At 39.2% G+C, this 27,296-nt stretch overlaps 1 protein-coding gene across 1 annotated transcript in view; it reads left to right on the top strand.

Moving 5' to 3' along the window:
- The first annotated feature begins 443 nt into the window (after positions 1-443).
- Positions 444-27,296, top strand: part of STT3B (STT3 oligosaccharyltransferase complex catalytic subunit B) — a 52,966-nt gene continuing 26,113 nt past the window's right edge. The window contains exons 1-4 of the mRNA XM_075745742.1: positions 444-785; positions 23,114-23,222; positions 25,014-25,301; positions 27,029-27,094. Of these exons, the coding sequence (XP_075601857.1) occupies positions 502-785; positions 23,114-23,222; positions 25,014-25,301; positions 27,029-27,094 (747 nt within the window). The 5' untranslated portion in view covers positions 444-501. The remainder of the gene's footprint in view (positions 786-23,113; positions 23,223-25,013; positions 25,302-27,028; positions 27,095-27,296) is intronic.

Genomic DNA, 27,296 nt, shown 5'->3' with positions numbered 1-27,296 from the left:
TCGGAGCCGACCCACGAGTCCACGAGCCCTCGCGCCCGCCCGCCGCCTCCCGCCCAGGTCCTCGCGCGCCCAAGCGCGGGGCGGCCGCAGCTCCCTGGCGCCAGCCGCGCGCCTGCGGCTCCCCCCGCTCTGCCCTCAGCCTGCGCGCGCGCGGCCGCCGGCCCCTCCCCCCCCGCCTCGAGCCCGGCCCCCGGCTTCTCGGCTCCTCTCCCGCTCCGTCACTGGCCCCGCCCCCGGGCTCGTGCGCCGCACCGGCCCCCCCTCCGCCCCGCGCCGCACTGGGATGGTGACGGCGGCGGCAGGAGGCAGAGCCCGGCTGAGCGAGGAGGCGGCGGCGGCGGCGGGGAGTCAGTGAGGACCACTGAGGGAGCGGGCGGGCTCCGCCCCTCCCCTGCCGAGCCTCCCTCCCCCTGCCCTTCCTCCCGCTCCCTCCCCCACCTCTCCTCCGCCTCCTCCCGCACGCGCCAGGCGGAGAGGCTGCGAGGGAGCCCCGGGTACAACATGGCGGAGCACTCGGCCCCCGACAACAAGCACAAACCCGCCGCCAACTCCGTGGCGCTGCTCAACAGCCGCGCCGGGGCGGGCGGCGGCGGCGGCGCGGCGGCGGCGGCTGCCGGCGGCCCCCCGGCGGGCGGAGGCGGCCTGTCGGGGGGCCTGTCGCAGCCGGCGGGCTGGCAGTCGCTCCTCTCCTTCACCGTCCTCTTCCTGGCCTGGCTGGCCGGCTTCAGCTCCCGGCTCTTCGCCGTCATCCGCTTCGAGAGCATCATCCACGAGTTCGACCCCTGGTCAGTCCCCGCCGCCGCCGGACGGGACGGGACGGGGAGGCGGGAAAGCCGCCCCCTCACGGGGCGCGTCTGAGGCGGGCGCCGCGCCGTGAGCCCCGGCGGCGGAGGTTGGGGGGGGGGGGGGAGGTGTCCTGCAGGCTTCCCCCGCCGCGGGGACGACGAGGGGCCCCCGTCGCCTGCCCCCTGGTCCGCCACTTCGCGAACTTGCTCTCCTGCCTGTTTCCCCGGCCGCCGGGCAGAGGGAGCCGAGAGCCGCGGCCCCCTTGGAAGGGAAGGGAGGGAGGCGGTGCGGACGGGAGACGCTGTGGCAGGTCGGACGGAGCCCGAGGGGTCGCGGTGCGCGGCGACAGGCGTGAGGGGCCGCCGCGGGGCAGGGGCCGGCGGGCGGGGAAAGGGAGCGAGCGGCGGTGCCGGGCGCTTTAGTGTCCCCGCAGGGCGGGAGGGAGCGCGCTGGCGGCGGCGGCGACCTCGGGGATGGGGAGGCGGCTGTTCTCCCGGATCCGGCGGAGTTGTGCGGGCTGGACGCGGTGGAGTTGCGGCAGGACTCTCCACCGCGCTGCCAAGGGGCACGGGGAAAGTTGTGGCGCTGGCAGGGAGGCGGGGTGCCAGGCAGGAATCGGGGGTCCGGCGACCGCCGTCGTAATGAAATAGTTGTACCAAACGTGACCCACGCCCGGGTCCGGGTCCTTCTTGTCGCGGCGTTGGTCTCCAGATGTGCGGTGCGGCTCCTCGGAGGGGTCTTTCCTAGAGCTCTTGTCGGCCGGGGAGGGAGGAGGGTGAGGAATGCACTGCAGGAAGTAATCTTCATAAAAGTGACTTGAGGGATTACAGTGAAATGGGTGACATTGATTTACTGCCAGGTGTTTCAAAGCTGCGTTTCTGAGCCCAAGGACTTTTGCTGTTTCCCACGCATCTTGATTTTTCTAAAGATTGCTTTCCCTCCTATAGAACCTGTCTGTTCTTTTCCCTGTTGGAGGGGACTGAAACCATTTTATGTATAAGATCAAGAAATGCTGCACTCGTTCCTTGCAGCAAGGCGAAGTGAAAGATGACGGGACATGTGGGGCAATTTTTTTAATGCAAAAATGTGACAATGAATTTTTATATTAGTGACTACTTCATGCTAGGAATCCGTGGGGTTTTTTTTATAACTTTAAATAGGGTGAGCAGCAGATGACTTTAGAATAATGATTTCTCTGTTTTTAATTTAAAATCTTATGTCTCGGGACTTACCGTTAATCACACAAAGGAAGGAGATGCTTGGTAGATACTCTGTGTTAAACTTAATCTGAAATTGTTACTGAAATTGTACTTATCTGCAAAGCATGCACTCCACTTTGATAGTTTCAAAAGCATAACTTCCTCTTTTCTGGTTGGTTCCCCCCCCCCCCCACCTCGATGCCCCCCGTCCAATGCAATGCATTCATAAATCGAAATCGTGTGTAGAGAACAAGGAGTTGCTTTGTGTTTAGATGCTGTCTGAAGCAATACACATTTTGTGATATGAAAGCCAGGTATCTTAAAATATCTTCAAAACATCAAGTAATTGCCCATAATTCAAGGGTTTTTCTGCAAACACAAATGAATGGAAGGAATGCAAACTTTCAATTAATAAAGTTAACAACAGGGGGAGCATAGTTAAACACATCTGCAGTGAGACTGTGAACCCAGGGTTGTATCCCTATGGAGTAGTTCTCAGGTTCTTCCAATCTAAACTTAAGCAAAAAGATTTCCTTTTCTGTCCTGGAGGAAATTTTTTATTAAGCATACAACCTATATTTTTTCACAACTTTATCTGATTTTTATAATAAGGCTCATCCTTGTTGGATAAATGGAAATATTACAGTGTTGAGTTGCGTAACTTTTGTTACTAAGCCTTGAAGGACAGTAAAAAATGTGCTATGGGAGTTAAGTTTGTAGTTGTTGTATGGTTGTAAAGATAAACTTCTGGTTTAAGCAATATGTAAGTTGATGGAAAGTCATGTTCCTGAGTATACAAACAGAAGGCATTGCTAATTAGAGAATAGATGAAGTTGACAAAAATAATTGATTTTAATGCAAGTCTGTGAGAAGCAGTTGAAATGTCAAGAATCACGCCAGTGTCATGTTGCTGCATGCCAGAAATAGTAGAGGCAAATGCACTTAAGTTAGTTAATGGGAAGGAGAACCTAAAATTTTAGAAACTAAGGAAAAAACAAAGGGCTTTCTCTATTGCAGCAGCAATATTGATGGAAAGAGAGAAAAATTGTTTAGCTTCTAAATACTGTTGAGTAACTAGGTAGGAATGTTTTTTCACAGTTGTAAGGGTCTTACAAGTCTGAATCTAATGTGGGGAAGGAGCTTAGGAAAAGAGATTAGAAGCAGTGCTCTATTTTTATTTTTTTAACCACTTCTTTAGCAGCTCACCCAGGTAAACTAGATTTTTTAATTTTTTTTTTTTTCAGAACAGTGTCCATAGTCTTGGCTAGTGAAACAGTTCCTAGTTTTCTCCATTCCTTTAGCTTTTTCTATCACGCTTGCATTGCATATCTTGCAATGTGTTATGTCACCTATTTTCTAGTATTCATTTTGTCATCAAGAGAGGAAGCTTAGGTATATTTGATAAAATGAGGAGCATTAGGCAATCTATTATTCTTTTGAATGGAAAAATATTGTTGCCTCTAAGGTGTAGAAAGCTTTCTCATTTACTTAGGAATCCAATTTTCTGGTATGGACATAGGAAATGTAGGAGATCTGGGGTGAGAAGAAAGGGAGATTTGCCTTGGGTTTTCTGCATATTAATTGAATCCGATACTACTTTTTTCTAACATCCCATTCAGGCTGCATTTCTGACAGTAAAGTCAGGTTTTGATTCGGGGGCAGGAGGTTTGCTTGTTTTGTAAAATTAGCCTCTGAGACTTACTCCAGCTGACATTTCTTCCAGAAACTACCCAAATGTTGTACAATAGGCCAAGGCAGTAGAGAGAGGACAGCTTTTGCTTTTGATCTCCGTTATAATACAATGCCTGTGTAAGGAAAAAACAAACTGGTATTTTGAGGTCACCATACTGTCACTTAGAAACTTGTAACCTGTTTGACATTACTAGGATTACTGTTTTTTTCCACACTGAATAGCTCTTCCATATAGTATTGCCACTTTGTTTTGATTTACTTCTCATGTCTTGTTTACTTTCCATATTTGAGCTGGTCTGGAGACTTTGAAAAATGTGTGTAACTTTTGGCAGCTCCTAGGCAGGTGAGCTGATATGTGAAGTCAGTCAGCGTTGACATTAAGCTGTGCTATTGACAGGCCTCTAGCATTTAACTTCATAATTTCATTATCAGGCCAAGAACTTGGCCAGCGTTGATACATTGGGATGGACACATTTCATGTCTGAAATTTGGTTCATCTATTGGCTGGTTTGGCAGCTGGGTGGACCAAGACCATAATTTCTGTTCTATGTACGCACAAGTACACAGTGAAAGCTTTTCATGAAAGTACAACAGCGTGGTTAACTCGGTTGTCAGGCGAGATCTTTCTTTCTGTCAGATGTTGCCGTAAATGCCAGCACGGCTGTCGAACCAAGGCAACCAAAATTATGGAATACTTGAACAGGAATTACTTTCTATGTATTGGTTTGTCTGAAGTACAGCTCCAGCATGCCCATATACTATGTCATTTGTATGCTTGTATCATATATATATATACACCTAATAATCTATATATGTGTGTATATGTATGTATACATACGAGGTAGCTGTATCTACCAAGACCATTGTGTCGTAATACTGCTACTAACTGCAACGGTAACAGCCTTTGGTACATCAGTAGTCTTCAGGGAGTGCTATCAAAATAGTAACATTCATTCTGTTTGCACAGTTCTTACTGGACTTAGAATCACAGAATCTTAAGGTTGGAAAAGACCTCTAAGATCATCAAGTCCAACTGTCGACCCAACACCACCATGTCTACTAAACCGTGTCCTGAAGTGCCACATCTACATGTTTTTTTAACGCCTCCAGGGATGGTGACTCCACCACCTCTCTGGGCAGCCTGTTCCAATGCCTGCGGTGAAGAAATTTTTCCTAACATCTAATCTAAACCTTCCCTGACACTAGTTGAGACTGTTTCCTCTTGTCCTTTCACTAGTTACTTGGGAGAAGAGACCCACCTCACTACAACCTCCTTTCAGGTAGTTGTAGAGAACAATAAGGTCTCCCCTCAGCCTCCTCCAGGCTAAACAACCCCAGTTCCCTCAGCTGCTCCTCATAAGACTTGTGCTCCAGTCCCTTTACCAGCTTTGTTGCCCTTCTTTGGACATGCTCCAGCACCTCAGTGTCCTTTTTGTACTGAGAGGCCCAAAACTGAACACAGTGCTCGAGGTGCAGCCTCACCAGAGTGGAGTACAGAGGCACAATCATTTCCCTACTCCTGGCCACACTATTCCTGATACAAGCCAGGATGTTGTTAGCCTTCTTGGCCACCTGGGCACACTGCTGGCTCATGTTCAGCCGGTTGTCAACCAGCACACACAGGTCCTTTTCCACCAGGCAAATGGTATCTGAATCATTAATGATGTCCCATGACATTAGATCAAACTTCTGTCTTTCCCTGAGAATTTTAACAGCTTGTTAAACCCCAGATTAACACCACTTACCTCAGGAAGTTAGCTTAAGCTGGAATGCAGAAGCTCGTGTGTCTGAGCATGAAACCATCTCTGTACCAGTGATCTTTGTCAGCTACGTTTGCCTACCTATGACTGCCAGGAATGTTGTGTCCTACTGTCCTGCCAGTTCCTGGTGCTGAACAGTACTACCACAATCTCATGTACATCTTTGCCTCTTCCAAACCAGCACCATTGATTGCTGAAACCACCAGCTTTTTAACTGTCATCAGGGTGACCATTGTTTATTATACCTCACAGAGGCAACGTAATTATGCTAGTGGGAAGTATGGTTTATGTATATATGATAGCAATCCACTTTCTTGTCACCGATGCCATCGTCTACTACTAGTGGACTTCGGTGAATGGGGGTGAACTGGTGAAAATAAACATAAGGTTGGTGTCATTGCTTGCATTTTAGAGGCAGATAGGTTAAAGGAAGTTAGGATTTTATCTTGGGCACAGCCAAAAAGACAGGTTTTGCTAGGTTCAAATCATGTTTGCTAAATGGATTCTTGAGCTGTTATAAACTTTTTTCATTAACGAAAACTTAAATTAACACCTATAAATATGATATGAAAGCTTCATTAAAATACAAAGTATGACTCAAGTGAACATTAGAAGTGGTGTATGGAACTGATCAAACACTGGAGATTGTGTAAATGTATTGATTTCATTGGGAGAGAGTAAGATCGTGGGTTTGTATTTTAGTTAGCTGATCTCATGGTTGCCTTTTGGAGTAGGAGTTCTCTTCTGTCACCCACTGTGCAGCCCTGCTTTTTTCTTTGTGCTCACTCTAAAGCAGTCATTGGTTGATTCAATGAGGTAAATGGTCAAAATACTGTAACATTTGAGTTCCCTGAGCCTGCCCACCATCAGTTTTTATATTGCAGTTTAGTTTCTTATTTTTGAGAAAGAATTTGAATGTTGGGAAGGAATGTAAATAGCAACTGATTTTTAGAGGATAAACTGGGATTGAGTGATAGGGTGAAGACATGTATACATATAAAACCAACAGGTTAAGACACTGGAGCAACAGGAGTGACAAAAGAAGGGGTATGTAGCAGTAAATGAGAGTACCTTAAGCTGGTATTCTTACGGGGGGGGGGGGAATTGTGTGAAGAGGATGATAGTGTTGATAATATCAATTAACAATGCTCAATCTGTAGGCTATGGGCAGATGTGGCCCACTCACATAATTCATCCGATCATTGCTTACCTTCTTGCTGGGCAAACAGACAGCAGATTGCATAGTAAATGTGGTGTTCTTGAGAGATGGCAGCCACTGTCATCCTCAAACTGTTGTCTTTCTGGAGGCTTTCAACTCATCACATTATCTTGTTGAAGATGAGTACATGAATGTGGATCTGTTTAGGAAACATTTCCCACCGGTTTTAGGATTCTTTTCCCAAACACTTCCTTTTGTTTATAATTTTCAACAACTTCCAGACCTTGGGAAAGCATTTGATTCCAGTCCAGTTTGAACATAATCACTCTGGATTGATTTTGAGATGTTGGAAATGTCATGAGATTCATATTAAAAACTTAGTATGATATCTTCATTCATAAGCTTTTTGATTCTATGAAATGAGAAGTATTCCATTTATTTCTGTTCTATAGGAATATATATTTACAAGATTGTGTACTTACTGTTAATGAACAGTTCAATTAAGTATTTTGTGACTTTTTGTCTAAATCTAAGATACAGATATATTACGTTTGAATGATAGTTGTTTACACTCTAGTAATACTCACTATTTTAGCAGGATTTCAGGTAGCAAGGTAGCTCAAACTCCTTTCTGCCACTTTATTATAGTAGGGAAAATATTCTAGCATGGTCTCCAGATCTGATTTAGCAAGGCTTGTATATTCATGAAGGGATTCATGAAGTTCAGAGATTTTTATGTTCTTGGAGAATAGCCTGCCAGATATCTTCCTCTTCCCTCCTTTTTAATGAGGAAGATTCAGATCAGACATATTTTTTTTGGTCACTTCTATTGCAATATGACATCGGTTGAAAAACTCTCGTAATCAGTCTCTGGTTTTGGGAACTTTCTAGATTATAAAATACTAAGTCCTGTATGTCTAGGGTCTTGAACGGCCTTTCCTTGTTTAGGTACTTGGAGGGTCCTGTTTTGAAGCTAAGTAAACTTTTCTAGAAGGTTTATACAGTGTTAACAGTCAAGAAGATGTGCAGTTGACTGTACTGAACTTTTCTACTGTTTAGGAAACTGCAGACATAGGTAAATATTAGAAAATTAATGGAAGGAGGACAGTCTGGAAAAAGAACACTGGATGGAGTTGAAGGCATAGCAGAGACTATGCTTTGTGAGTGGAGAGACCTCAGGCTAGATTTTGTAAGTCAGACTGATGGAGCTGAAAAGTGGTTCACCATGTGGCCTCATAAAATAACATTAATGTAAGAATCAAACCTCTGTTCCATCTCTACTATTGTTTTCTTACCATCTTTACTTAGCAGGCAATATTTCTTTCCTCACTTGCACAACTTTTAATTGGGCTGAAAAGCTCATCAAACTTCATGTGGGTGCAGTAATGGGGTTATGCATGAGAGGGTAGGAGGGGCAGTGTTCATAAAACACGTGCAGGATATGGTTGAGTACAGAGACTATCCCTACAGTCTTCTTTTGGAAAACATAGGAGGTGAGACAGAATGCTTGCAAAGTGTTGACCCTTTCATTGATTTCTGGATAGCAGAATGAAACTTAAAAGGAAAAATGTATTGGAGTGTTTTATGTAGACCAAACAGTCAAACCAAACTGGCAAGTTTAGCTTTTAATGCCCCCCCCCCCCCTTTTTTTTTTTTTAAACAGTCTTCAGCAAATACTCGCAAACACTTGACTAGCTAGAGCAAATGCTATGATGAAAATCCTTGAATGGACTTTTCTTGGCAGATATCCTATTATTTGAGCAGCTTAATATGTTCTATGTTTTAAACAGAAATTCGATTTGATTATAAAGGGTTAGGGTGGTTTATAAAGGTTATTTTTTGCTTCCTGTCATAATTCTTTCTCTAATAATCTTTGGTTTTGGCAGCCTGTAATCCTCATGTTTTAAAATCTGTCTCATGTTGAACTAGTGGGGGAAGGGGAGAATAAAAAATTTGGACAGTAAAGCTAGCAGGAAAATTCAAAATCCTATAGGTACTAATAGTTTTTAAATGGGTTAGCGGTAGGCTGGGTTTAGGGAGGTGTCTTTGCTGTTCCACAAGGATGTCTTCTGAATCAGTCGGGTTATTTCCTGTTTAATGTGTAGCTGTACATGTGTTGCAGAATTCCCTCCTTAATTTTTGAAAATTCCGTTTTTCCAAGCCCTTTGAGGTACATTTGTGCTGACGTTTAGGGCTAATCCTGAGGGCTCCTTTCTACTTAGCAGATTCATTAAAGCCGCTGCTGTTTTCGGAGCATGTGGAGCCTGGACCCTGTAGCAGGGCATGTGCAGATGTTTTTAACTCCTTCAGCAAAACTTCTTATAACCATCAGTCTTACCACTTGCTTGGAGAACAAAGTGAACTTAGGAAAAGTATTAGAACAAGTACTGCTGTAGTCTTTCTGTGCTTTACGTCTGCAGTAAATTTTATAGTATGTCCAACAGGTAGATACTATTTCCAGCCCCATAGCTGAGCAAGCTTGTGATCTTTATCTGAGCTGTTGCTGAGAATCAAGCTGAGGTTATTTTAATGTGGGTAGCCAGTGAGTCTGGGCTTGAGAGGTACCATGAAATTGACCCTAATTCTGCACCACACCTTACATAAGTTGAAGCTGCCTGAAGAATGAATTTAAGGATATAGATACAAACAAAATAGATCAGCTTTGGTATTTCTCAACTAACTGCTGCTTTCCCAGGGTAAAAGTTCCTTTGGCATATGGAGAATGAAATGCTGCCTATACTTCAAAAGATCTTGCTATTAAGTGAGGCAATATCCCTGTGTTTTAGAAAGAGAAATGGCCGATTTTAAACAGGGAATAACTGTTTGTACATGCGTGTTTATAAAAGCAGGAAACAGTATTTAAAATGCCTATCTGCTATGAGAGACCCAAGTCCAATACCATACGCTACTTTTTAAAGAGCCCATCTAATATAAATGACTGGGGTATGTGGACTGTAATGATAATTACTTCCGGGTGTTACAATGCTTATCGTATAACTTTCTATGGCAATTGATTTATATGGGTTATGTTAGTTTGTTAGGTAAAGAACATGTTGGAGTTCTGTTCAGCTGATAATCCATGAAGACAGAATTGAAAAACACCTTTTCAAAACTTCTCTCACTTGAAACAAATGAAAAAAACACCTTGGGAAACTACATTGCAACTGAGGATGCAAGTTTGGTTTGATTATTGATTTTTTGGTGGTGTTAATGGAATTGCTGTTTATCTTCTAGACTGTTTTACACAGTATTATTTACATTTATTTAAAAAGAGTGGCTCACTGTATGCATGGGCACCATCTATCCTGTTTGAATGGTAAATGGATTTTGCAGAAGGGAAAAATAGCATGTAATTATGTAATTTTAAACTGATCTAGCAAACATGGCTGGGCAGCCTACATTTTGTGAGTTCTTTGCTTTATTTTTTTCAGTTTCTGCATTCATTTTTTGCGGTTGTTATACTATAAATGGTAGCCAACTTCTTTAACTCCAAGGAGTGTGATTTTATTTATTTTTATTCCAATCTTCCCCGTAGATGGATATTTTAAGGAAATCTAGGTATAGAAAGCACTGGTTTGAGGGTGCAGCTGACAGGGAAGACCACATGTTGAACAAAATACTTGTGTGCTATAGCCAGAGGATTTGAAAATACAGGAATGCATTTTCTTGATGCAGAAGCAAAACATAACAAAACAAGCCTACTTGTCCTGAATATTTGCTTTATGTTTATCCAGCTTTTTTTTTTCCTGTAGTCTATTGCATATGTCTAATGTGCTTCCTTCCTACACTAAACTTATACCAAGCCGCCTTTGGAATTTCAGTTGAGTAACTTAGAATTTCATAAATATTGTTTGGAATGTGTATCTTGAAAAAGGCAGTTTCATCTTCATGGTTGAAATATTTTTATCATTTGTGTATTAAAGGCCTTTAAAATGCCTTTAATTCTTTCTCTGGCAATAGATAAAATGCCTTAAAGTTGCAATTCTTCTAATTTAGAAAGTCAGTGAAACAAAATTGGAGCTTTGGCATTATTGTATTGATGTTAACAATGGAAATAAATAGGCATTTCTTTGACTCGCTTTACTGTAGAACAAGAGTAATGAAAGCCAATGCAGTGTTTGAGTTTTCCAAAAAGTTGTGTAATGGTACTGTGTTTTGACTATTTTATCTTACATAGGTGACTAGAATGATTTATTTGATGTCAAGTGTCTCAAGTAATGTTTGAAAAACTGTTGCATATGTCTCACAATTCATTTTACTCTGTAACAGTTTTAATCTTTCATTTGCCAAATAGAAAATGGATTTTGACACTGGAGAGACTACCTTTTATACATTTGCAAGAGTATCTTAATTTGTGATGTCTCAGGTCAGCTAGTAATGACAAATGTAATTTTTCTGCTATGGCTAAACATGTTTAGGAGCTAAGGAATTTTTAGTGCTTTAATTTTGTAATTCACCGCTACTTCACCAATGCTCCCCCCACCCTCTCACAGTAAAGCCCACTTTTTGCTTGGGAGAAGACTGAATGATATGTTTTATGTCAAATATGCCATGGTTGTAATTGTTTCATCACTGAATTTTACTTTCTAGCTTTTGCTTTAGTAAGTCAACTTCAGGGTCCCTTTTTCCTTACACTTCCATCATACTCTAGTTTCAACACAACATTCTTACCTATGCACATTGTGGTTTTGCTTTGTGATAGTATGTTCCGTACAGTGCCATCTGCTGTCTTCTTTCAGGGCTGTCTTCAAGAAGAAAAAGCCACAGAACAGCTTTAAATGTTAGTTTAATGGGACTTTTACCTGGGAAGTTAAGCAGAGTTGTCTTCTATCTCAGTATCTAATATGCTGTGCTGGAGTACCTGTTGATATCATTTACACATTGGAAAACACTTGGAAGATGATTACAAAGGTTCCTTCGAGAACCTCCAAGAAGCTGCTGTGGCTTATAAGATGGTGGTTCAGAGTGTTCTGAGTAAAACCTGACTCTGAATATCTACAATATGACGTGGTGCTGCTAAGCTTGTCTTCACCAGTATTAATTTGCCTTATTTGCATCTAATCAAGTGAAACAGTTCTCCAGAATTTCCCATCATCTGTTGGACATTTCCTGGGATAGTTTTCTGCTGTGTTAAAAGTTAAGGCAACTCACGGAAATCTGGTAAGCACAGGTGTCAGGCTCTGCAGCTGGATGCAGGGAGAGGGAAATTCTTCTTTTGCAGTGGCAGTGAGCTACTGTATTGGCACATTTTGTACCCTGATCCAATCTCAAGTATCCATGAGTTCTATGCCCAGCAGGTCATCTGGTTATTGAGTGGTAAACATATCAATAGTTTCTGCTAAAGCTCTTCTACTCTGCTGTGCTGTAACTGTTTAAAAGTTCTGCCAGAAATAAGATTGTCATTGCTTAAATGGTTATATGGGATGTTGGGGATCTAGAGCCGAATCCCTTTTCTGAATCAGGAAGGCTAACTCTAGTTTTCTAATTTAAATGCACATTTGTGGAGAGGGAGTTGAGAGGGCATATAGTGTGGTGGGGATTGAAGCATGAAAGATCCTGGAACAGGCCAATTCATGTCTGGAGAGCAAGGAGAGAGATTTAGGATTATGTGACCTAAGGGGTGTCCCTTCAGAACTTCTGCTAGGTCTTTCCCAACAGCTCTCATGTATCCCTTGCAATACATCTTTTTTCAACCCCACCCGAATGGCAACTGATCCTCTTGCTATACGATCTTCCCTTCCTCGTTCCTTTTCGTGGGCAACCAAACATTCATTTTACCATACCCCGTTTCATGTGGCAATGGAGAGAAGGGGAAGGTGTGATAGCTCAAGTCAGTTCTTGTTATTTAATAAAATGGCATTAGAAATTAAACTCATCCATTTTACTGTTCATTAATATAAGACAGAAGGGCTTACAGCTACCAAACTGTATACTAATGTAGTCACCTGGTCAAGGAGGTGATGTGTTTTGGAAAGGACATGTTCCTGGATATATAGACAAGGCAATGGTGGGTGTAGTCTATGAATATTTCTGTAATAGCATTTGTGGCAAAAAGGCATCTTAGCTTCAAAGCATGTGTGTGTAATATTAAGCCCGTCTCATCTTAACAGTGTTTCTCCACCTCCATTTTTATTGTTTTTGTGTTTTTTTTTTAAAAGCCCCTTTAAGGTCACTTCTGAACATGAATTGGGTTTTACTAAAGTGACAGAGGAGCACAGTGAAATAGTTTGATAGCTACAGTATAGTAAGAGTAAGCAGTACTAGAAATTACATCACGTAATGAGAAAACAAACATGTAACTTTAATTTTACATTGTACATGACAGGATTTTAGTATTAATTATAAATACTGTGTTAAATGCTGAGCACTGTAGTCAGTGCAATACACTTAATCTGTAGTGTTTCTGTGAGGATACCTAATAAAAAGCAAATAATGTTTTGTTATTACACTTTTGTGTTTCTTGTGCATAGTCTTTAAAGAAATATCAGTAGCCATTAAATAGTATTCTTAACAGGTTGAATTATATTCAGTGAAAACTTGCTGCTTTCTTTTTTATTTAAACTTACTTAAAACAGTATGAAAGATATAAATGTAGTGGATAACTGATTTGAAATTGTCCTTGCCGTACTTATTTCAGAATAAATCAGACATTGAAAGTGGATCAAGAATGCAAAATACAGTTAGAAAGATAAACTCCAATCTGTGAATTGTAGGGAGGGATGAAGACCACTTTCTGTTGTCATCTACTTTTCTGGTCTTTGTTTATTTTATTGGTGACATCCTATTCCCACATCAATTTCCTCCAATGTGAGAACATGCAGTCACTTTGCAAACAGCTGGAAGCTTTCTGCCCTCAGCTGCAGGCCACTGTCCCTTCTGTTGGATTGTATTAATAGATCATGTGAGTACTCCTAATCTGCTTCAGAGAAAAATCAGGTGAAATAGTTTAAATCATCTTTAGAGTGGTTTGCATTTTAGCTGTGATTCAAGCTAATTTGTCTGATTTGGATACAGAAGCAGATTAGGAGTGCTTCTGCACTCCTTTTAACTAGTAAAACTCAGTTGAAGGATTTAACTGCCACGGTTAAATGTGGGTGAGTGTGCAATTCAGTACAAGGCATTCTGGAGTTGTGTATCTCTTCTTTTTTTTTCTCCCCCCTCTCCATTCCCTTTTGCACTTTGGGCTATATTCATACCTTTTTCAGCTTTATTTGTTTAGGGCAGAATTAAATCTATCTCTGGGTTTCTGCAAACTCTGGGCATATTGTTTGGTTTGGTCTGCAGATAGCTATATATGTATATCTATATATGTACAAAGCCACAGCGGAAGATTGCCTGATCCCTGCTACATGCCTGATGAATGCAATAGTTATGCCTATTTATGTCAGGTTACTGAAGAATTAAGCAGAATTTGAGCAGACATACTTAAATTAGATAAAATTAGGTCTTTAACCTGGCCTCAATCACTGGACAGAAATTGTTCAAGTTAGATAAACTGTCTGGTTCTGCTCTGATGATGCTTTGTATTATCCACTCTGAAACTTTTTTTTTTTAAGCGTTCATTGTAGTAAAATGTCAGTAAGTCAATATTGCAACAGATGGAGCTTAACAGGTGCACTATGAGAGGTCCAGCTTCTTGGACTAAACATAATTACATGCAGAAAGGACAATTGAAAGAAAGCGTAGTTGGAGAATGAGTTACTGAGAGCTAGTTGCAGGAGGAAGAATGGCAGGTGCATTAAGAGATGCACTAAAAAAGCAAATACTTCAGGATGGAACGCTACCTTATTTTAATTTGCTAAACTGACTTAGACTACTGACATGCAGCCACAACACTGTTGATTTTTTTTTTAATTTCTGTGAGCTAGCAAAAAAGTATGTTGAAATAATCTGTGCAGAGTGATTTGATATTTAATGTCGGATTCTGGCTGGATCTACTCTTTCTAATGTTACACAGAAGTTCAAACAACAGGCTGTTGGTTATTGAGGGGTGAACACAATAGTTTCTGCCAAAGCTCTTCTATGGTGCTATAACTGTTTAAATGTTCTGCCAGAAATAAGATTGTCATTGCTTGCATGATTATATAGGATGTTGGGGATCCAGAGCCTTTCTAAGGGTCCTGTTCACTTTTTGCCATGTCTTGTATCTTACAGGGTAGAAACGGTCTGCCAGGCCACATTGTGTCCAGACTGATTCCTTAAATTTCATTTAATGGGAAGTGATTGTGGAGTTGGTTCAAGCGCATTTTGGTGTAGCTAGTACTTCCATAGTTGCCACTGTATTGTAGCATATAGATGACTTTATTACATAATAGAGATGATGGCTGTGCCACATTCTCCCGAATAATTAAAATATAATTGAAGTACCCGCAAAGAATAAGAAATATCCTTTATTATACTCTATATTTCAGACAGTTACAAAAATTAGTATTCTTTTCTGTGTACATATTAGATCTTGCTAGAGGATAATAGGTAGTACGTTTGAGATCAGTTGAGTCCCCTATAGTTGTTGAGGTGTTACAGGCTGCTTTATCCTGTAGTAGAAGACCACAAAAAAACGTGGCTTGAGAGCTAGCTGTTCTCTATTCCCAGTCACTTCTTGTGAAGCAGTCATGTTCAGCCCATTGATTTCTAGTATCACATTGCTCATGGAAAGAATATTTTGCTCCTTAAAATATGTTATTCAGCTAATTGCTTTTTGAATTCCTTTCTGCCGACCAGATTCTGATGTACCAGCCTTTAACTTAGAAGGTCCTGAAGTTCAGCTGCCTCTGTCATGTTAAAATCAAGTACAGCATGAATCTCTTTCATCTGGAAGACGCACCCTTCTTGAACATATTCTTGAATTTGGTGCGAAGCCTTCAGAATTGCAAGATGCAACGTTAATGCACCACAGAGAAGCCCAATAGCACTCAGAAAAAACACCCAGATATAACACTATAGAGCCTTTTGAGTTTGTGGTAGTTAATACTGTATTGAGCAACGCAGTGATGCCTCTCAACAAGCTGATGCTGTCAAAAGATATAGAAAGAATACTGCCATTAGTATTGATGCCGGTCATAGTGTAGTATCTGCAGTGAAGTGTATGTCCAGTAAAGAGGAAAAGGAGCATTCAAGTTTTGCCTGTAGGAACTTTGATTTATTCTGTTTGCATCCAATCTTTGAAACCTCTTGGAAATTTTGACTGTCCCAAGAAAAAATGGCATCATCGCTTTCTTCTTAGGTCTAAAATGTTGTTAAATGTTATGAATGGCAGACTTCACTGTCTTTTAATATTGATAAAACTAACACTTTTCTTAATAATTTGCTGTGAGACATGGAATAGTTCAAAAGTAAGACAGGAAAAAGTCATGAAAAAGCCTAATAGGCATCAGAGGCAGTGTCTGAAACTGTAGGCAGATATACGCCCACTACAGTGATGACAGGAAGCATATCATGGCTTCAGAGGTGGTATATTGTGTGAAAAGTGTAAGCTGTGGTCATGAAATGCTGTAAAAAGCTTGCAGCTCTTTATCGGAAATGTTGAAGATGCCCTGGGCTCTCAGAAGAAGTTAGAGTGACTGTATGCTCCCTGTAGAATTTCATATCGTTAAGCTACTGGCAGCAAGCAGTTCCTGATTTTAGCACTTGCTAAGCGTGACATCTTATTGCAGGCAGTGAAAATACCATGCCAAGTAGTGGCAGTAGGAATGCTGTAATCCTCCTTAAACATGTTGGGGATGTTCTGATATTCTTAATAGTTACTCTATAACCATTCTGATACTCTGCAGGATTTCCATTGAGCCTGTTTGAATGTTGGAGCTGAAAAAATAGCTGCCCTTCTGGTTGTGCGATCCAGCTTTTTTTTTTCCTGCCTGGGCTTTCTGCTGTTCTTCCCCATCAGGGATTATTCTAATGGTACTACAGACAGGAGGAGTTTTGTTGCTTGGGTGTATTCCAGGAACAGAAACTTTTTCCTCCTTTGACTCAGAATTTCCATCTTTTCTGCAGTTAGGTGGCCACATCACTGCAGAACTTCCTGCCATTTTATTACTTCAGCCCACTAACTATCCTTCGTATAACAAAGGAGTCTTCACCACATTTTTCTGAGTGTGTTTGTTCAAAATTAGGAAATCTGAAATCAAAAGCAGGATCAAGACCAATTTTGAACCTGAGGAAACTCAGAGTGATAGTACTGCTGCCAATTCTCTTAGCACACATTAGACTTCTGGATGACAGTCAACTTGTGGGACGTGTATTTCTCTTTTCAAATGGCCCTACTTGCAACAAAACCCCTAAAGATCAGTTGGGCCTCTCTGTAGGGCACTCCTGGGAGCTGTCACCAAATGCTTGATATTAGTTGAGACTTATCTCAGAATACAAAGCGTAACTACAAATCCATATATTTTGAAATAAAATCATAAAGACTAAACCATCCAAAATTCCATATTTAACCCTCTAAACCCAACAGAATTAGGACAATATTAAACTCTACATCAGCTGTAGCTTTTATTTTTTCTTTCTGGTAGACTTGACTTAATAATCATCTTTTTCAATCAACTTTAGTAAGAACTGTGCAAATATGTTCCATGTCTCTTGTGAAAGACTGGGTAGAGTTAATGTGTTCATGACTCCTGGGTGTTTGTCCGGTGAGGTGCAGAAGCTCCAGTTGAGTGTGCAAAGTGATATCTTCCACATAAAACAGGTGTGCATCTAGAGAAATTCCAGAAGAAAAGATTTGTGGACACATAAGTACTAGATTATATGTAAATGTTCTAATTGGGGACAATTCATGCAATGTTGTCTTTGTGTTTGTAATAGATTTAAGATTTAATAAAGCCATTCTGCTAACATCAGCTTAAGTAAAAAAGAGAGGAACGTGAGATCTTTCTGAAATAAAATTGCCTGGTTGCTCTTCCATTTTGCAGACTTATGTCAGTTATACACATAGAACTCAGTGTATGTTTTCTCTATTCTTACTATAAGGTTTGTAACACCTTGGTTTTGGGCAGTGGGAAAGGGCTCTATACCTGTCATAAGTACTTTTGCCTAAAGGTATTACTGGTGCAAAATTCTGATCTTGATTAGTTGAGACTGGCTTAAATGTCCATATGTACTTTCCAAGGTTATCAACTCAACACATGTAAACATTTTCACGATGAGAAATACTGCCGTAGTGCGTTGAATTAGTTATGTGATTGATAGGGTACTGCACTGCCATTTTAAAAACATATGCAAAACTCATTGTGGTAATTGCTTATTCATAGATACAGACTTCAGAATAAGACTTTCAGGATGTTGTGCTTGTAGTATAATATGTAGGCAAGCAGGTGTTTTAAAATTTAATATGGAATACTGTATATATGTTTCTTCGTTTCAGTGAAAGTTACTGAACTTTCTCATTAGATTTTCCATGGAAGTGTTGCACTGAATAAATTCTTCCTTTGGATGCAAAGAATATGTCGGATATGGAGTCAATCTGCAGCTATCTCTTTCAAGAACCTAGACATCTAATCTCTAATTAGATGCTGTATGGCAGAATTGATTCTGTAATCTACATTTGCATTAAAAACTGACTTTCAGAATTGCTCAGATAGCTTGTAATGTTCACAGCTAGTTTGTATCGTGTCATTTTTCCAAGTTTGCAGATGTGAAAATTTTGTGCATCTGCAGCTGAAGACTTTTAGAGCACAGAAGCCTTTATAATTGGAGACTTAGGAAGTTTTCAACAGATTCTGCTAGTAAGGAGATTACATATTCTCAGATGGCTATAAAGTGCCAGATAAAAAGTCTAGATGATGGGGCAGTAGTAGCATGAAATTGATAGGGTTTTAAACAGTCAACAATATTCCCACAAGAAGCAACGCTCGGATCTTGCACTCTGTTGTAATGGGAGGGTCAAATGAATTCCATCGCCGCCAGTGTGATTTGCCTTAAATGTTGTTAAGATTTGGATGAAGTAACCACATAGCTGTATGTGTGATCTTTTTGTATACATTCTTACTTTCGCAGTAGGCTGAATTTTGCTTGAATGTACATCTTAAATAGTACTTTTGTCAAGGAAATGCTAAACTTAGGAATGTCAAAGCCAAAGATGTCTCCTTATAAATATAGCAGTAATTGTTGCTGGGAAGTGCTGGAGAATTCTATAGCTCCTGGATACAGTAAGTGATCACTGTGAATAGCATTAACTAATCATCTTACAGCATTACCTTGTGTCATCAAAAAAGCCATTCATAGGGTGGAATAAAAATCAAACCCAAGCATGAACAGATAGTTAAGATTACATTTTAACAGTACATAACATATAACTGAAAACTTTGCAGGTTTTATTTTGCAAGTTGCCTAGTTAAGCTTTCCAAATTAATGTTGCTACTAAAAAAAAATTATGCCTCTGCTCAGCTGTTTTGCTGTTGCTGCTTGTGCTCTGTTCTATGTTGAAATTGAAATATGCTTTGAAAATGAGAACCATATCTTTATTAACTCATTGTCAATTGTCTCCTGAACCAACTATAATATAGGTAGCTCAAATAGTGCCACAAAATTAATGGTACCATGCATAGAGCGCTTTTGTGATCATTAAAGCATGCCCCAAAAGGTTCAAACTACAATGCCAGGCTAATTTGGTGGTTGGGATTTTGAATTCAGAAATATACAAAGACTTAGGATTGTTTGATGATTCCTTTAAAGTTTATCGTGGAGGAGGAGGAGACAGTTCAAATTAAAGACCTGACAGAAAGAGGCAAGGAGAACAGCAGAGCATCACTTTTCCTTCTAGAACGTCAGCTAAAATAAGAAAAGTCAATGCTTACTGGTGTTAGTCAGGTCCTTAAGAGCTGTTCTCTGCTGAATGTTAACAAGTGTGTTATCTTCACAATGTGGACTGAGAACTTGAATATTCATCTCAGTCTTTCAAGCTAAGTTCTTAATTAGGCAAGTGCTTCACGTAATTTTGTTCTTCGTTCTTCTCAGGTCTGTCTCAAATTGACTTTCCTCAAAGGGATAAGGGAGGATGAGAACGAATCTTAGATGGAGGAACAGTTCCCATACCTCAAGATAAGATCAGTGTGCGGGTTGTGGGTGGGAGAAGAGAGATCTTTTTCCTTCAGTCTGGTCCTTTCACATAGCACTGTATCCTGTTTAGTCACTGTCACCAGCAGTGTACTCCAGTTCCTGTGTCTCCTTGGCTAATGTCTAGCCAGTCAGAAAGAGGGTTGGATAAAACCTCTAAATATCACCTATTCTTACTGCTGCTGGAGATGGACAAACTGGGGAAGGCAGTGACACCCAAGCCTGAAATGTAACCCCTACCCAGCACTGGCTGTTCTTGTCTCCATTCTGATTCCTCCCTTAGTTGCAGCCCTTAAATCTTCAGGATACAGGCATAGGCAAAGGCAGCACTACTTCTGATATTTCCCAGGGCTGTTTTACACCCCTTATGAAACCTATAGATAGTTATAGATACCGTAACAGTACTGCTGTAGAAATACAATATCACTGTGCTTTCTTTCAAACACAGTTCAAAAAGTACCAAGATAGTAAGAAGGTTAAGTGATTATGGTTTGCAATACTTGCTGTTCGTTAGCGGCTCTCTCTGTTCTGGCCAAAAGGGAAACAGTTTTGCAAGGTTCTGGCTTGTCCTTACAGGAGTAGGTGTTATGAAGTGGATAAGCAGTATCAGAGCATAATACTGGCATGGTATGATTGCTAAACCACACTGTTGTGTGGCACGCTGCCCATTACTGCTGCTTTGTCAATGTCTGAAGCTGGCTCTGATGTGCAGCATTACTCATCAAGCTTCTCCTTATGTATGCATGTGTTTTATATTCACATTTTAACTTATTTTTGTTTGCAGGTTACCTAGTGGGAGGGGGAGTGAGGTGGGTTTTATTAATTAAAGTCAAAGTGAGGTGCTGTAGTTAGGCTTCTACATGATTTTTTTTTTACATTGTTGTGGTCAGAAGGCCATTTCTTGTTCTCACCTATAGGTCTTCTCACAGTGAAAAATGAACATACCTATAGTATTGCTCATAATTTCTGCTGTAAAGACATGCCCAGCTATCTCTGCATGCTTTTCATTTGTGGTGAAAGAATCAATTGCTTTTTGAAAGAAGGGGTTAATAGATTTGTATCTATCCAAAAATATATTAGGAAGGAAGATAAAATTCTTACCTCTTAAGTGGTAGAAGTAGAATGCTGTTATGTTGCACTTCAATTTTGGGTGGTAATTCATTCTTATTAAAGACTTAATGGGATGCTGCCAAAGCACAAGACAGTTGTTTGCATCCTTCTGAAGTTTTGAAGCTTTACTAGTTTAAAACATGAGAAGAATGTCGATATGTATTCTTCTTGCCTATTTTAGTTGTTTAACTAATCTTTTAATGCTCTAAGAGTAAACATTTGTCATACTTTTGTAGCCTCTGTGAGTTTGAGTCATGATTTAAAAATTCGAAAGTAATCCATGTTAGTAAATATCTTTCTTGTTTCCTTTTTAAAGTTATAGGATAACAACATCGACCGGGTTTTCAGTGTGTTTTAAGTCCGGTCCATAGCTGGCCGGATTGTATGCATCCTGTAGAACATTGAACTCCTGCTTTTGTCTCGTACCGTACTGCAGGTACTTGGCACTAAACAAATTAACAGTAGACCTTGCTATACTAAGATAAGAGGCTAATTTTACAGGTGCAGCTTTTCATAAATCACATTATAGTTCACAGTGCAGAACTGGAGAAATAATATTTAGAAATCTAGTCAAATGGGAACAGTTGCAGGCTTATTAGAAACAAATGTCACATTGCTGTTTGATACAAGGATTTCTAGGTCAGAATGACTGATGTTTGTGTGAATTTTCTTATATAAACATGAGTAATTACTTTTCAAAGTCCACAGTTTTATCAGTTGATGTATCCCATATAACTGCTTATGTACCATGTAAGAGAGTGTTCCTGAAAATACTGTACTCGTATTTTTTATTTACTTTTAATGTCACTTGACTGATGCTGTGATAGTTCAGTGAGTGAAAACATGCAAGTTTGCTGACATCTAGACTGGAATTTCAAGTCTTTTTGTTCTTTCGCTGTGTAGATGAAGAAATCTGCTCATGACCTCTGTGTGATTGTACTTCAGGTATTAGACTTGTACTGATTAAACAAGCAGGAACTTGATGGGTCTTACAGTTTTGAATGACATTAGCTTTAAATGTTGAAATGAATTAGTTTAAAGTAAACCTGTGATATTTTGGGAATCCTAAATATACGACAGAATTTGATGTATTTTTAAAATTTGCGTTAAAGTGATGCATGTTACTGATATAAGTGGATCCTTTCATAAAATAGACAAAATGAAAAATACACATAAGCTTTTCTAATCTTGAATACTAACTGTCTTTGGAAGCCTTTCATGGTGATTTGCTCATCTAACATGTTGTCTGTTACAGTATTCCATTTAGTCATCTGAACTTCTATTTAATAAATATAATCTTTAATATTTCTTTAATGAATTTCACATTGTTATCTAAATTCCAATTAAAATATCTATTAAGAGGGTTGGGTTTATGGATGTTGCTTGTTTTAGAAGTGGTGTTCACCCAGGCTTTTCTAGGCCTCAACTCTTTACAGAGCTTTACAGTATCAGTACTGGCAGCCTTGTTAGTTTGACTTTTTTGAATGATCATGAGAGAGTTGCATTTTAGGGTAACATGCACTGCAGTTCTTCTCACAGCAGTCTGATACCTAAGTTGAAGAATTAATGGACTTTGTAATACCTGAAAGGTTTTGCTATCTGAAGTTTGAGAAGTTGGAAAAATTACGTGCCAGAAGAGTGGGTTAATGCTATGATGGCAATCCATTGATAGTTTTTAATGGGACATGGGCAATGTGGAAGACTGAAGATATTCATAGGAGGGCTTTTGTTCTACAAGGAATTTTCTGCAGCAGAGAACAGACAAAACTTTGAAGATGAAACTTCATTTATGTAGATTCTATGTTGTGTAGATTCTTCTTGATTGAAAGCAGGGAATATGTCAAGGCCATTAGATTGATAATATGAAAAAATAGCCTGGTTCCCTTTGTTGCATATTATTACATTATGTCACCTCTCAATGTTACATGAAATAGAGCAGCAGCAGATGCATTGGGTAGTTATCCTGTCTCAGAATGGGAGTCTTGTGTTGATTCTTCCATGATCTGAATTCTGTTTAAGTGGTATTCTGGATGTGGTAAATAATTGTTTGATAGACTACATTTGAAAACTAGCTTTAAAAAGGAATGCCGAAAATGACAGGAGTAATTGTCAGAGCAATGGAAACCTTTTTAATGTTTACTTAAAAAAAACCAACCCAAAACTGTAACATTTCAGTTGTGTATATGTACTGACTCTATAGATTTAGAGAGGACCATTGTACTTGTAAACTAAATGAGATGCTAAAGTTTAATTACTCTCTAGATCTTAGAAAACAGATGACTTAAGGTATGCCTAAAACTTAGGTTCTTGATTTTTATATCCCCCCCGTCCCCTTTTTTTCCTCTGTTTCTTTCTAGGTTTAACTATAGATCAACGCATCATCTTGCATCCCATGGGTTTTATGAATTTTTAAATTGGTTTGATGAAAGAGCATGGTATCCACTGGGAAGAATAGTAGGTGGAACTGTAAGTATTGTAATAATAACTTAAAGATGACTTTGCAGTTAGTTTTTTGAACTTTCAGTACAAATTTGACATTGATAAAAGGAGAATCTTAATAAAATATGCTTTTAATTGTCAAATTGCTGCAGAGAGAATAGCGAGATGTTTTTAATTTTTTGCTATGGGAACTAAGACAGTAAGTCAACATGCTTTAGTCTTTAACCAACAGCGTACTATAAACAAGAAACACAGTTTTACTTCCTTACATATGACCTTCTAATTGTAATAAATAAGGGTATTATGACTCCTGTAATTCTGGTACATGAAATGAAAAAAGCAAAAAAAAAATTTTATTTTTTTTTTTTTTTCAAAAAACAGTTATCTAAATTTCTTAAGGCACAAGTTTTAATCCAGTGGTATATTTTGAGTGAACTTCATGTGTGTATGGAAAATGTTAGGATTTCACTGGGAAAAGACCTTTTGAAATTGTATCAGCAGGACACTTGTATGAAGCATCAGGAGTAGGTAAGATGGATGTCGATGCAAGTTACAAGACATGGAAAGGTGTATGAAACTATTATCAAATCAGAATACAAATATCATTCATTAGTAGAATAGCTTTAGTAACACTAACACAGTCATGTGTTACTTAATGTGTGAAAGTGCATTAAAACTTTTTAATTATAGTACATACCATTTAAGTGCATTTACAAGTTTTTTTGTAAAAATCAGATTACAATTTGTTTTAGTATCTTAGAGATACTTTGAGACTCTTTTTATGTAACACATATATGTGCTTTTTCATACCTGTCTTAAATGAAGTAAAAACCCTTACAAAATAGAACTGAAATGTTGATTGCATACATCATTTTGCAAGTTATCTGGTATATTATGTTTTAATAGTTTATCTTGAAAACCAACTTTCAAGGATATATGCAGGTGAACGTTGTGTTGTCTGTTAATTTAGTACATCACTCTTCTTAGCTTTCAAAAGAAACTAAGGCAGGTGAAGTCCATATTAACTTTTCTAGTACATATTGATTTTTCTAATGTTGATAAATGTGGGAGGGCAGAATTCCTATTAAGAATATTTTAATGTTCTCCAATATTCTATGATGGGTTCAATAGATTTGTGTAAGTCTATGCTACCTTTCCTGGAGAACGTCTTAATTCAATTTTATAGGACTTTATTTTAATCCTTTATATCCAAAGATGTCTACAGATGTCTTGGAAATATATAATACTTAACTGACTGTCAGCTTTTCAGCTTAAAAAAAATCTTGTTGATGCATGTTTTCTTTCTCCATGGTTAACAAGAAGTGAAAGAGTGGCATGGTGTATTTTGGAGGTAAATGAATAGGGCCTGGAAATGTTGTTGGATTTCTTCTTGTTGTCGTAGGGGTTTGGGGTTTGTTTTTTTTCCTTAAAGCTGTTAGGTGGCTTGAAATTCTCTTGCAAACTTTAGCTTCTGCTTCCATACCTTAACGACAAATTCTTCTTGTTATATGATAAATGTCAGGCAAGATAGGATATTGTCTGTATGTTGCTTATTCATTTACGAAATGGATTGTATGTAATTGTTAGCATTTGGATAAAATTTAAAGAACCTCTGGTATTCAACGATGTTGTCAAAACATGATTAAAATAGTATTAAAATAATTCCATTAGCTTTACCTGCTCACTGCTTATATCAGCTTAAGAAATGACTGTTTCATTGCAAATTATATACAAAGAACCTTACCGTGATAGTTTTCTGCAATAACCTAGTGGGTTGTGGTTTGTTTTGTTTGTTTGTTTTTTTTTCCCTCCTTTTAGGTGTACCCAGGATTGATGGTGACAGCAGGCCTTATACATTGGATTTTAAATATGCTTAACGTGACAGTCCATATAAGAGATGTATGTGTGTTCCTAGCACCAGTTTTTAGCGGCCTTACAGCTATTTCTACTTTCCTGCTCACCAGAGAACTGTGGAACCAGGGAGCAGGGCTTTTAGCTGCCTGTTTTATTGCCATAGTTCCAGGTTACATATCCCGATCAGTAGCAGGATCATTTGACAATGAAGGCATAGCTATTTTTGCACTGCAGTTCACATACTATTTATGGGTAAGTAATTGCTGAGTCTTTTGCTTTGGAAAGGTTTTTTGGTTCCTCCTCCAAACAAATGACTGATTTTTCTTAGAATCCATTGAATTCTTATTTTCCTCCCTCTCATCCCTCTTCCCCTTGGCTCTTGATCAGGCCGGTACTGAGAAGGCACATGATCTGAACCACTCTATATTCATGCTCTTTAGTTTGCTGTGTAAAAGTACTGTTCACCTGAAGTATGTGTGTCCTATAGAAGTAGTAGTAATAATAATGATGATGACGGGTCTACAAATGTAAAGCAAACAGGAGGGTTGTTTCTGTTTTTCAGTTTGGAGGTATCAGTATTATGTGAGCATCAAACTTTAGCCTTTGTATTTAGCTGGTGAAAAGCAGTAGACTCTGAATAAAAGTGCTTTGAATTGTCTTTTGTAAAAGCTATTAACTGTATGGAGGGTCTAGACTTTGACTTAAGCATCCAAATTAAATACCCAAAGCTGTTCCAGAGCAAGATAATAATAAAAAAATAGTCTGGTGTCTTTTAAATAGCCTACTTGCTAGTGGAGTTTGTCTGTCACTCCTTAATCTGTATGTAGAATTGCTTCTGTAATGCAGTTTTGTATGAAGGAGTTTAGGCAATCTGGAATTTTACTTGACTGTTGCATCTCTTCTGGAAATATCACAAATAGCATAACTATATAGTTAATTCAGCATAGACACTGTGTGGTACTGTCCCTTGTGCATTCCTTGAATGTGTGTACTCTTCATTCTGAGTGTCTCCATGGACAGTATGTATATGATCATTACGGCTTTTCCCATGATTTTGTTAAGAGTTCTGCTTTTCATAAGCAGATGCATACTCACAAGTTTTTTAGCTTTAGAATATTTCAAATTTTGGGCTATTGTTCATAGGAGTATAATGGCAGGGAATTCAAGTTTTTCATGGCTGAGTGACTGGTGTTACATAAATGCAGGGTTTTTTAAATGTGGTCTTAGAATAAACTGCAGCTGTAAAGGTGTACTGTGTTTGATAACAATAGTAGAATCAACCTACATTGTTACTTTATAATAACTGAGACATGATAGCAGTCATCTGTTCTTATGGAACTCATATTTAACTAAACTGCATAATGTAATAATGTTTGCATGAACTCTTGCAGAATTCTATATGACTCAAATATATTTTATAGATAACTTTCTAGCTTTATATAATGTTGGCTTTTCATTCCTATTTTCTCATACCACAATCACCACCATCAGTTTTGGACAAAATCATACTTCTGGGCCAGTTCATGGATCCCTCTAAGCCTTTAGTGGTATCTGGATGCTCTCATTAACCTTAAGTGAGGTTTTCAAAATTACAGAATAGCTATTTTATCTATAATTGCAGAGTATGGTCTGATGCCAGCCAAAGTAAGCCACAGATAGTCTATGCTTAGAATTATAAAGTGATGTAATGCCTCAGAGAAGGTAGCACAGAAGTGTTGCAACTAGTTTTTTACCTCAGATCGTGAAGCAGAGAGTTGCATTGCATTCTGCCTCTGCTTTAACTGGAGAGAAAGGTATAAGCTGTTTTGTGTGCGAATGAATTGCACTTGTGGTTTAGTTTTATGGCCATCAGTTCAGAAGCATACAAATATAACTCAATATGTGCTAAGGAAGTTCTCTTGACAGTTGTTTTGGAATGAAATTTTGGAATATTGTCCAGTATTTGTTTGTCATTCATAAATACTTGGTTATTTTTAAAGGTGAAGTCTGTGAAAACTGGGTCAGTCTTTTGGACAATCTGCTGCTGTCTATCTTACTTTTATATGGTAAGTCTTTTTTTATATATATATACATATAATAGCTAAACTATTTGAGTAGGGCTTATATGATCCATATGCTGACAAAGAACAGGAGAAGGAGATTTTAATCTTTGTTGAAACCATAACATAAAATTGTTGCTTCCTATTACTATTAAAACTTTAAACATATGATTAAAATTATAATATAAATATAGTAAGAGTTTTGAAA

This window comes from Balearica regulorum, chromosome 2, assembly GCF_011004875.1.
Source record: "Balearica regulorum gibbericeps isolate bBalReg1 chromosome 2, bBalReg1.pri, whole genome shotgun sequence".
In the NCBI taxonomy this organism is placed as follows: Eukaryota; Metazoa; Chordata; class Aves; order Gruiformes; family Gruidae; genus Balearica; species Balearica regulorum.
The sequence above is the reverse complement of the archived record's forward strand: the minus strand, read 5'-3'. Positions and strand labels throughout refer to the sequence as shown.